This window comes from Trichosurus vulpecula, chromosome 8, assembly GCF_011100635.1.
Source record: "Trichosurus vulpecula isolate mTriVul1 chromosome 8, mTriVul1.pri, whole genome shotgun sequence".
Lineage (NCBI taxonomy): Eukaryota > Metazoa > Chordata > Mammalia > Diprotodontia > Phalangeridae > Trichosurus > Trichosurus vulpecula.
In genome coordinates, this window is record NC_050580.1 from 176,960,320 (window position 1) to 176,972,564 (window position 12,245).

General features: G+C 44.0%; 1 protein-coding gene across 2 annotated transcripts; it reads right to left on the bottom strand.

Annotated features, from left to right (window-relative positions):
• Positions 1–1,159: 1,159 nt before the first annotated feature.
• NGDN (neuroguidin) lies at positions 1,160–8,701 on the bottom strand. Of its 2 annotated transcripts, none has more exons than XM_036769542.1 (11): positions 8,629–8,701; positions 7,543–7,602; positions 5,947–6,018; positions 4,247–4,384; positions 3,841–3,925; positions 3,699–3,751; positions 3,140–3,260; positions 2,879–3,047; positions 1,916–2,072; positions 1,723–1,780; positions 1,160–1,329 (listed from the first exon to the last, which is right to left on the bottom strand). In XM_036769542.1, the coding sequence occupies exons 1-11, from the start codon at positions 8,638–8,640 to the stop codon at positions 1,310–1,312; spliced, it is 945 nt and encodes a 314-aa protein (XP_036625437.1). In that variant the 5' UTR covers positions 8,641–8,701; the 3' UTR covers positions 1,160–1,309. The 2 variants fall into 2 exon arrangements, with proteins under 2 accessions (XP_036625437.1, XP_036625438.1); XM_036769543.1 differs by having other exon boundaries at positions 8,540–8,635.
• Positions 8,702–12,245: the final 3,544 nt, after the last annotated feature.

Consider the following 12,245-nt stretch of genomic DNA (forward strand, 5'->3'; position numbering starts at 1 on the left):
GCAAGGACTCCCCCAGCCTCTCCTGGCCAGGAAAATCAAGATCCAAATTCACAGGTTTCAGAGTCATAATGGCTTCAGTTAAAGGGCGAAGAGATGCAACCGTCAACTCACTACATTTACATCTGTATCATTGCTTAATAATTCTAAACTCCAAAAGAGGAAAGCAATGGGAAGATCCCAGCTTCTCCTCGATTTGGCTCTTGTTAAGAATCATAAGGTTCAACAAATCTTAGAGCTATAGGCTTCGTAACAATTCCACCATGCCCTATTCCCAACAAGAGAAAAGTGATCTGAAAACAAATTGGTCAATATCCACGCAGATGTGGACATCTCAAAGACTCATGCCCTAAGCAGGAATGTTGGCTTCTTGTTCTGAGATATACGTAGCTTTCAACCTTAATAGCTAGGTTTGGCTGCTCTGGCTGTGGGGATGGATCATTATCTAGTCTGTTTAAACCTACCTATTAATTAGTATTTTCTCAAAAGTTTCCCATTAAAAAACCACTCCTGGTTCTTTCAGACTATGGTCAACTGAGGCTAAGGAACCAAATCATTGGTTATAACCAACAGAGGTATGGAAATTTGTAAAGCACAGAGCTATCTCAGTTTTCAACATACCACTTGAAAATCAGTCTCTACACCATCATTATAGCCAGAAAATCTTTCCAGGACCACTGACCAAAGAATATCAGTCCCCTCTGATCACACCAAGATAGAAAGAAATGAAAGAAATCCAGAGTGTGAAAAAACGGGAAAATTCCCACTGCTAAGGCAGAAAGGTTCATGTCTAGTTTGATGAGGTAATTTCATTAGTCTCTAGTGCCACCTGGTGGTATATAGGACACATCACGCAGGATTTCCCCAGTTCAGGCCTCTCAGGTAGTATCTATATTACTGCAAACATAACAAAATAAGCCAAAACAGAGCTAAAGGAATCTCCTGAAGCAATGAATACTCAAGATGACTCAGAAGAGCCAATTGTTGTCTTCTGCCCTTTTCTCACTTCTCTAACAAAAATGAACTATTTTTCTTGAAAATTCTCCCTTTTCTCCTTCTTTTACCTTCAAACGCCCAATCTCCCCACCTCCACACACACACCTGATCAAAAAGAGGGGCCCCAATTTCAATCACAAAGTCTACCCACACAATTCAGGTCAGATTTGAAATTTGAAAAATTAATTTAATTTTATTAATAAGGATGGTTCTACAAATGTATCTGAAGCAAACAACCGCTGAATATAAACAGCAGAACCCTGTGGAGCGTAAGAGTCCCAGGGTGACATACGTATACATAAACATACAGAGAAAATCACCGCCGCCTCCGAAAACCTAAAAGGAATGGAAACCAATAGTGAGGCAAAAGACAGGGGAAAGCTAAAGAGACAAGAGTAAATAAAGCTTAGATAGAAGGGATCAAAATAGGAAAAGACAATTGGGCAGGAAGTGCTGTTTATGTTCTCTAGAACACAAGACTGGTAGAAGGGGACCAAGGTGAAGCGAGATAAAGGCTGCCCAATGGAACACAGAATTGACAGAGCAGCTGTGGGACCCCAGAGATAGTGACCATCAGCAGGAATGACCAACCCCTCCCAAAGGAGATTATTGTCCAGGAAGGGATAATTCAGAGATCAATGGGAACCAGGACAATAAATCCTCAAAACTCTAGCAACCTCTGGCCACAGTTCCCACCCACACCTACCACAGATATAATCACACACTTACCTTTTTTCTTCCTACCCTTCTTAGGAACCTTCCTTCGCCTCTTAATGGGATTCTGGTCCTGAAGATAGATTTTATGGGGGAGAAAGGGATCATGAGCTCCTTCAGCTGAGAAAAAGTCTATTCCTACTTTACTTTATAGAGTCATGCAACAATACCAAAGAATGTTCCCCACCCACTACTCTCCAACCCTCACCTCATCAAGATGGGGGGTTCCTCCTGTCAAGGCACTGATGTCACCGAAGTGTGTGAGGGAATGAAGCTGGGAACTCATAGCATTTGCTCGTTTACGCCGTCCTTTTTCTCTCTTGCTCACACTCAAACGCACCATCATGCTTTCCTCATAATTGATCCTGCCGGAGGAACACATCATAAACTGAATACAATGTATTGAGCAGGCTCTATGGGGTCCTCAATTACAAAATTGAGGGTCACAGTTTCTTGATATCTCTTGACTAAATATTTCCTGAGAATTCTCATAGTAAGTGAGCCAACAAACACTTGTGATAAGTACCAAATCTTTGAATCTCCCTAGAAATAAACCCACAGCCTACTATAATGCCTTTTAGAAGATTCTGCTGGGCATCTTTTCTTTTCTTTTTTATAATCACGGAAATTTACTATGCCCTCATTGTATTTATCCTTACTAAGAACCAAAGCTTATTTCTCACAGGCTCCAAGTTGCCACCTAAGCAATGTTAGTCCAGTAACATTTATTAGGCACTTTAAATGTGCCAGGTCATGAGGCAGATGAGTCCACCTGTATCCAAGGCTCACCCAATTAGATCCATTTCTGTTCCCTAAATTTAACAAGCATTCTCTTAATAAGAACTGCTTCTGCTCTTTGCCATTAACACAGAAAGCTAAAGTAGTGAGTAAATCAGAGACCAACATAAAGAGATTCTCCCTTCCCCCCCCCCCCCCCGGCCCCTGTGCCCCCATCAAAGCCCACAATTTACTCCAGTCTGTTGCTGTTAAATCCCCACCAGTTCCCTCATTGTTGTGCTGAACTCTCATATCCCTCACTCTATGAAGCTGTTTCAGGTTTTTCTCCTGCTCTCTGCAGCAGATGTTGTCTTTCCTATTAACAGTCTTCATCCAATATCCTGATGCAGCCCTACACAGAGCAAACAGATTTCTCCAGTGACATGACGCAGACCTGTGCTGATCCTCCTGGCTCTGGCGAGTGGCATGGGGGTGCCGGGAATCACGGATCTCTTCAGGGGCATCCGAGTACTGCTCCTTGAGCTCACGGATGACAGAGCTACTCAAGGCCCTCTTCCTGGCTCGTTCCAGAAGTTTCTTTTCACGCTCAGCTTCCGTTTCATCTATGGAGCAAAACAAGTAAGCATTACCAAAGAACGGAGAAAAGGGAAGATAAAACCACAAGTCAAATGGAAAAGGAAATAGTAAAGTATACCATAATGCACTGGAACTAAGCGAGGTGGGATGTATTTCTTGGGTGCTCCTTTTGTGGCCTTCTTTCCTGAAGCTCCAGACTGTCCTTCCTCAGTTTCATCATCGTCGTCCTCAGAACTCAACTACACAAGGAACATTCAGTGTTCTAAACCCAAGGTGTTAAACACGGGCCCTGCGCTGTTTCCCAACACCCTCTAGGGTAGCCTGAATCAGGCTAAAATGTGATTAGGTAATATTTAACAAAGTAAATAAAAACACAATGGAACACAGACAATATTATGTGGCTTTCTAAATCAATACGTGTTTCTATTTGAGTATTACACCACTGTCCTAAACCAATTTAGGGACAACACTGAGAGAATAGATTAGAAAGGTTACCCCAAAATAGCACATCACAGACTATGAATAAGGGCTCCTTAAGGAAGAGCAGATAAAAACATAGGAAGTAAATGGAGCCTGAGAATTCCATAATCTGAAGTCACAGGTAAGGGGAGAATAATAACAAGCAGCTTCCAAAAGATGAAGAAAGTCCTGGGGATGGCAGTTTACAGTCCCTTTACCTTGCTTATCATATTGCTGGGATGAGGCTTAAATCGAAGTGGGTCATTTTCACCTGAAATGAGAAACCCCAACAAGGAAATGTTAGTTCCCAGGTAAATTACTGATGAAGGGACAATAAGCCTTACCTTGTCCCTCACTTACTGAGGCTGCCTGTCACTGCTGTTTTCACCAATTTGTCTATTTGATACTTGAGTTTTTGATCCAAAGGACGAAGCTTTTCCAAAACCTACAAAAGATCACAGGATCATAGATTTGGAGCTGAAAGGACCTCAGAGTCAGTTTAATCCAATCCCCTCATTTAAGTCACAGGCTTAAGGTCATACAAGTGGTGACAGAGGAAAGATCCACATTCAGTTCTTGGGATTAGAGATCCAAGGTTCTTTCTACCATACCATGTTGAGACCAGATTAAGCATCAAAAAGGAAGTGGAACAGGTGAACCGAACTCTGCTCTTCTTCCTTAAGCTCCCTTTCCTGGGCACTGTTAGCAGGCATAGTATGGCTGGATGGCAGGGCCTGCTGCCACGCACCACCTCAGGGTCCCGTACCGTTCGAATCTCCACCAGTCTCAGGACTGCAGGATGTTCCTGAAGTGAACTTCCAGAAGCCTTGTCCAAGATGAGGTAGCTCAGGTCCATGAGGTACATGAGTAATAACTGGTCTTTCACCTCCAATAAGCTGAGGCCCTGAGGTGGGAAGAATTAGCAAAGGAAACATACCCCGTTATAGCTTCTGAAGGAGAAAAGAGGGCAGACTCATTCCAAACTGAGGTTTCCCCCTACCACCCTGGCCAACGGTGACATATAAAGTATACTTATCAGCCCCATGGCTAAAAGATATAGATATACACATATATCTAATACAATGCTGGGGATGCATGAGAAAATCTACCACAGAGAGCCAAGATGGTGTAAGAGAAGCAAAGCAAAGGGGGAAATAAATGTAAACTTCAAAAATGTTGTAGGAAATAAAGGGAGAAAAAAATAAGAAAGGATTAAGGTAAGGTGAATTAGGAAGTATTAGTAATAAAAGGAGTAAGGTAAGTAAAACCACTAACTGGAGTCAGTCATCAACCAAAAAAGGTGAAGGAAAAAACAAAACACACCAGTTGCTGGCAAGACAACTCTGACTCCCATAACCCACTAGGGCTATAATCTACTGACCTCAACAAGTCCTACCGCAGTCAGAAGTATTCTCATTCTCCCTTTAATTACTGAGTTACTTATTGTCCATCGTACTAATGCAATACTTTTCATATGCTGCCTTGTAGTATAGCCATTAATGTACGACCTAAGTCTCCAACTAAATAAACACTGGGAGCCTGGGACAGTAGTTTATACTACTGTGTACTCCAACCCCTCATAGCCCTGAGCACAGTGTTTTGCATATATTAGGCATAAAATAAATATTTGCAAATAAGTAATAGAGACAGCTAAGATTTATGCCAGTAACTCAGTTTAAGAAATGTAACAAAAGAAACCAAGTCAAGGCAGCATGGTCTTAAGGGCTGAAGTAGGTATCTTGCCGCCTGCGGAGGTGGCACCGTGCTAAAAGATCCGGAGAGAGTGAAATGAAAACACGGGCCAGGCAGGAGAGTATAGGACAACTCCATTTATTGAGCAGAAGCAGTCAGTTTATATACTCTATGAAATCAGGTAAGTGGACCAAGCATTTCACTGCTTTGTTACTTTACTGGAACATCCTGCCAGATACCCTATGCTAACTATTTTGAAACATAACTGTTCTTTCCCATGCGGATAACAGCTTATCTATGTACAGTCCTGCCTAGCGGAGAGACCTTGCCTCAGATGGCCTTGCCTTGCAGAGGCTTAATCAAGATATAGCTGGAACTCCACATGCTGTCCGGTACTTTCCCCAAGGGAAGTTAGAAGGGAGCTGGCAAGCCCACATTCCTGAGTACTCAGCCTAGAGAAGAACAAGCTCAGGCTTAAAGGAAAACCTGGCATGTGCCCTTCTCACTCCGGACTATCTCAGAGCCGGCCCTCTACGGTATCCTAAGTAAAAATTCAATGAGCAACTGGCCAGGAACTTGAGAAAAGCCATGCTCAAATGAGGTTACAAACAGAGAGAAAAGTGGCAAAGGAAAAGTCAGAAAAACAACTTTTAAAAAATGAGAAAAAACAGGAAATGAAAAGAGCAAATTAAATGAAGAGAAGTCAGACCACTTCCCAATAGCACAGCAAGCAGCAAACACAACATGGGGTTCCCGTTCCACAGAAGCTCTTACTTTGTCTGTGGGGTAGGCTCCGGCCCGAACTTTCTTTGTCAGAGCTTGAACTTGTGACGTTACAGCCACCACCTGCGGAAAGACCAAATAAAACAGGGAATAACATCAACATGTAGTTTCGGGGTTGACTAACAGGAGCTAAAAAGTACTTCTTGAAGCGATATATGCTTCCTGACCCCACCCCCCCAACATCCCAGGAGAGGCACAATCTCAGAGGGGTATTAATGGGTAGAGAAGATTTTTGGTTTTGTAAGAAAAATCTTATCCTTAAGGGACAGAAACCTTACCAAAGTCTTACCCCCCCCAAAAAAAAAACTGTGGCAAAAATTAGACCACAGATGCCATGATAATAGTTCACATTCACACAGTACTTTTCAATCCACAAGGTACTGTTCCACACTTAGCGCAGTGCCTAGAACATGGTGGGTACAGTTTACTAATTTGCATTTCTCACAGCTCACCCATGAGGTAGGTAAAATAAGAATTATAATTTCTATCTCACAGTTAAGGAAACAGACTCTAAGAGATTAAATGACTAGCAAATACTGGGACCTGAACCCAGGTTTTCGGAATATAAATTAAGTGCTACTAGCGTGGAAAAGAAGGTAGGAATGTTCAGTTTGACAACAAATACAATAAAAGAACGCTGGACTGGGATTAGGAAAAGAGATTGTAATACAGTTCTGTTTGACTTTTGTAATACAGTAATATGACCATGTGTAATATAGTAATATGATTATTGTAACATATTATAATATAGTTCTAATATAATAGTTCAATATAAGTTCTTGACTAAGTGATTAAACCAGAGTCTCAGTTCCTGATATATAAAATGAAGGAATCAGACTAAGGTTCCTTTCAGTTCTAAAATTCCGTTTCCAAGGCACACAAGTCAAATCTAAATTAGTAACATACTCATCAAACCACTCAGTTTCTTAAATGCATATCTAACCACATGATACCCTATTCAATCAACTCTAGCGGCTTCCTTATTGTCTCTAAGACAAAAATATAAACCCCACTGGGTAATTTTTGAAGATCTATAAAAACCCAGCCTGACTTATCTTTCAAACCTCACTGGTTATTTCCCCTCCCACACTCTGCAGTCCAAACAAACCATCTTCCCACTGTTCCTCAAAGGGACTCTCCATCTCCCATCACCATGCACTCCTTTCTTAGCTCTAACTCAAAGCTCCTCTCTCACTTTAAAATGCAGCTCCAGCACCTTCTTCTGCATGAAGCATCTCCTAATCTTACCAATTGTTAGAGTCCTCTCTGCCAGACTACTTTATATTTAACTACTTTGCCTATATTCACATTTATTAACATTGTATTTATGTTGCACATATTTTTATATATACTTGTGATCTCACCCCAATTAAACTGTAAGCTCAGAGCAAGCCGACTGCCTCAATCTTTGTACTTGTAAGATGTGATTTATCGCCCTCACATGTGGCTTTCAGGCAGAGAAGGAAGACAGCCATTCATTACAGATAACACCGAACAATCAAATAGGGGACAGGGGGACAAGGCTACACGTTGAAATTAGAAATAATTCTTGTTACAAATTTGCCACTAGGTTGTCATATTGCTCACCTGCTCCTGGAGATTGTTCAAAAGAGACAGTGCAAGTGGCAGGTCTGACTCCAGCACCTCCTATAAAGGGGAGGTGAGAAAAAGAAAAAAAAATAGCAAACCACCTCTCCTCCCTCAACTAAAAACAAAACCATCCCATCAATTTCACCTGTGAGCTGTGCCTGCACAGTCTCGGCCTCTAAGGCAGACCGATGGACACGGTGCTTTATCCCCAAACTCCAGATCCCCTGTGACCCGAATACTATAAGGGCTGGGAGTGTCACCACAACTGGGAAGACCCCCTGCTCCTTTCTTCTGACCAGGATGTACTCCAAAGCTGGGGAGCTAACAAAGGTGCCCTGCAGGATGGCTAAGAGCCCCAAGTTTTAAAGGAGCTATCTTCCTCCATGTCCTCCCCTCCCCATTCACCCCCTTACCAGGTGATTATGGCTAGATGTACAGGTGTCTCCCCTTCACCCCAAAACTCAAAGAACTAGCTAAGAAAACCCCTACTGCTGGCTAAACACATAACCCTAGATCAGGCGGGGTAGGGGGTCCGGCACTTTGGACTGAGAGGAGTCTTCGGGCAAGAATCAGTTGGGGGCAGTGGGGCACTTGGACCAGGATGGGGGGCGGGGGGCGCTCTGAAGAGGGGATAATCGGCAGAAGGAGCAGAGGGGCGCTTAGACCAGGAAGGGGAAGGGAAGAACCCTTGAACTACGCTCCTACCCCCTACTCGCCCCTCAGTCCCAGGCCCATTCCCAGCCGGACGCGGGGTTCGATCCTCCCTCGGTTTCCCGGGGCATCATTGCTTCAAGACCGCCACTCCCAGCCCTTCCTTCTGCACAAAGCCCCACTCCCCGACGCCCTCTCGTACTCCCGAGAGGAAGAGACGGAATTCCTGGAAGACGCCCCTGCCCCGGGGCCCCCTCTATCCCAGAGTCCCGGCCAGCCTGGGCCGCGACGGCTTCCTAGGGCTGCAGCGCGCCCACTTCCGCCGCGAGGGTCCGCTCCTCACGGATGTCATGCCGGTCCACAGTCCGGTGTCAGAAAAAAGGCTCGCGCCCCTGCGGCTGGACAAGACAGAAAAACCCACGCGACACTCACCGACGCCGCCATCTTGAGAGCGTCGCTTCCCCTACTCCCCTTACCACAGCCCAATGAGACCCACACGGTCGCACAGCTGATTTCCGCCCGGAGTAGACGGAGAGGCTCCAGAACCAATCAACAGCGGACTTAGCTGAACATAAACCAATAAGAATACTAAATGATGTCACGCCCCAAAGTAGAGGGATGGAACCAGCCAATGGAATGGAGAGATGGATGACGCACGCAGAGAGTCAGGAGGCGGAGATATGATCCGGGCGAAGAAGAGAGAGACTAATTGAGCAACCAATAAATAGCGAAGAGAAGGAGGGGCATGAAATCCATAACAACCAATGCAAATCGCAGAAATAAGTGATTGACGGACTAGTAAACCGTCTGGGAAATGGAGGAGCCCAATGAGAAAGGAGGAAGCTCTATACAGCTCCGGGACCCAGAATGCTTTTCACTGCCTTCCAGTTTGCATCTTGAGCGTGTTTCTCTCGCCATTGAGTGTCGCTGTAGTGTCCTGGGCTGTGCGCGCAAACCTGGGCTTTTGGCCTCACATCCTCCCAGAGAACGCTGCCGACCGCCAGGCAGTTAGGGCTTTGTTTCTCGGATCGCTACCCGAGCGGGGGACGACCGAAGGGCAGCCCGCGTGCCCCGCTGAGGACCTCGCGATGTCAAAAGAAAGCGGGGTCCCGAGGCGAGTCTTGTCCTAGGTAGGGACTGAGGATGCAAAGACAAAGATGAAACAGCTGCCCCTCCCCACCATGAGCTTATATTCCACTGGGCCGCTAGGGGGCACAGGCTTTGACTTGGAGTCAGCAAGTTTCAAGTTCAAAGCCAGCCTCAGATGATTACGTGTTACCTAAGGCGAGCCACGGTTTCCTCCATCTGCAAAACCTGAAGAATACTATCACCTGCCCCATCTGGAGAATAATATCACCTGCCCCACAGGGTTGTGATGAGGATTAAGCGAGATCGTATTTCTGAAGCACTTTAGTGCCTGGCACATAGCGGGCCCTTAATAAATGCTTGTTTCCTTCCTTCAGTTAAGTAGGGGAAAATCCACGATTCCTCATCAAATGGAAAAGGAAGTTGAAATGCAGAGACAGCAGTGATTTGGGTGGAGCTGCAGAATCGCAGGGGAGAGGTTACCAGCTCCACCTTGTCTGCATTCCCCATGCTCCTGTCCTGCTAAGTAAAGCGCCCGGTGATCTGCATGGCTTTAGTGCTAGCTGCTACGGGCAGGAGAGAAATCGAATTTACACACCCCCACCCATATATGTGAGGTGGGTTGGAGGAATTGCGGCTGAGAGGGAAGCAAAAGTAGGCAAAAGACAAATCTGACTTGAAAGGATCCTGGTGTGCTGTTTTCTCCGATATGTCGCCATCAGCTATTTCTCTGATGAACAATGCATTTCAACAAGTGCAGTACCTACTCTGAGCTAACCACTGGCAATTACTGCCATCTGCTGTTTCTCTGCTCAATAGCAGCTGTTAGGCAGCCACTTCCCCCCAAGAGTAGTAAATGGGGAAATTTTGATTGCTGTGGATAAGTTCACTTACCTGGGCTGTCCACATAGACGATGAGGTTGATGCACTTAATTGCCAGAACATTTGGAAGGCTCCAAAAGAAGGTGTGGGAGAGGAGAGGTATCAGCTGCATGCCAAACAGAAGGTCTAGTAGTGCTGACTACTCTGTCCTATGCCTATGAAACCTGGACGGTTTATCAGCACTGGTCCAGAAAACTGAACCACTTCCACTTGAATTCTCCCAGGATGATCCTGAAGATTACCTGGAGGGCTAAGGTACCAGAGCTGAACTACCAAACATTCAAACTCTATTGCAGAAAGACCGACTCCAATGCGCTGGCCATGTAGTTTAAATGCCAAACACACATTACCCAAAAGACTATTTTACAAAGAACTCACATGGTAAGAGCTCACATGGTGGTCAGAAGAAGCAGTATGAAGACACTCTCAAAGTATCTCTGAAGAACTTTAGTAAGATGTGAGACATACTGGCTTGGGACTGTCCAACATGGCATGCCCACATCAAAGAAGGCTCTGTATTCCATGAGCAAAGCAGAATTGTGGAACTATGAAGGAAACATGAACTCTGCAAATCTAGAGCCATTTCTGCTCTAAATGTTCTAATGGACCACTTGTGCCCCATCTGTGGTAGTGACTTCCAAACTCATATTGGTCAGATCAGCCACAGCCAAAAACGTGGTACCCTGACCCCAACATTGTGGTGTCATTTGTCTTCTTCAGAAAACGAGGATGAACAATAACTTTAGGGGATTAACACTCTTCAGTTACTCATCCACAGCCACTCCTCATATGTATAGTTGGCATTTCTCATTTCAAATCTGTTTTTGGCCACTTTGTTTCTTCCATAGTATCTGCTCTAGGACCATCTGATATTTGAGATGGTGGTGAGAAAATTCATTTCAACTACCTTCATGGAGTTTATATCACTGCATGACCCCTTAAGTTCCATTTAACGAAACTGGAGGGATGAGATAGATCTGGCAACCTTTGACTTACATGCTTGCACCTTCACAGAACTTGGTGCTTTCCCTGCATAAATATTATATTACTCTACCTAAAGCATCTGGTTATATTACTCAAAAACTTTGCTATTACCCAGAGAAGGGCAGCAGAACTGAGAAGCACTAACGCTAATACTAATACTGAGAAGCACTCCAAACCTTGAACTCCCCTCCACATTCCCATTGTACTGTCACACACTACTGTACCATCAACTTTTTAAAAAATGTTTTCTTTAAGCTCTTTTTTATGTTACTGTCACTTTCTAATGACTCTCCACCCCCATAGAACCTTTGCTTGTAACAAAAAAGCACAGTCAAGCAAAACAAACGAACACAGGTCTGAAAAAAAATATATATATTTTATTCTTCACCTTTTAAAAGAGAAATGGGAATCTAGACTGGGTCTTTCGATTCCAAGTTCAATGTTGTCCCTCTGTCCCTCCCTCCCTTTCTCCTCATCCCCGCTTTCTCTCCCTCTCCCTTTTCCCTCCTTTCCTATCCTCTCTCTTGAGCTTCACCATCAGGTCCTCCAAAGTCGTGATTGGTACTGAATCGATGAGTTACAAAGTCTTTTATTATTGATTTCTTTTACATTGTTGGGCTAATCATGACCACATGATTGTTCTCATAGTTCTGCTTATTTAACTCTGTATCAGTTCATACATATCTTCTTGAGTTTCTCTGAAATCTCTATGTTAATAATTTCTCAAAACAATTACAATCCAATATATTTGAATAACCCAATTTGTCCAGCTATTCTTTAATCAATGAGCACCCATTTTCCTTCTACTTCTTTATTAAGACAAAAAGTGCACTATAAATATTTGTATGTAAATGGGCTCATTCTCTCTGTCTTTTACCTTCTTGGGTTATATGCCTAATATTGGTACTTCTAGATAAAAATTATGGACTATTTGATAACTTTTATGTACTACTTTATGTAATTATGCTATGCACTATCTGATAAGTTTTTTGTTTAAAAACTGTTTTCCAGAATCATTGGGACCAATTCATAGCTCCACCACTACTGCGTTAGTGTGCCTGTCTTCCCATATCCTCTCCACCATGTGCCACTTTTGC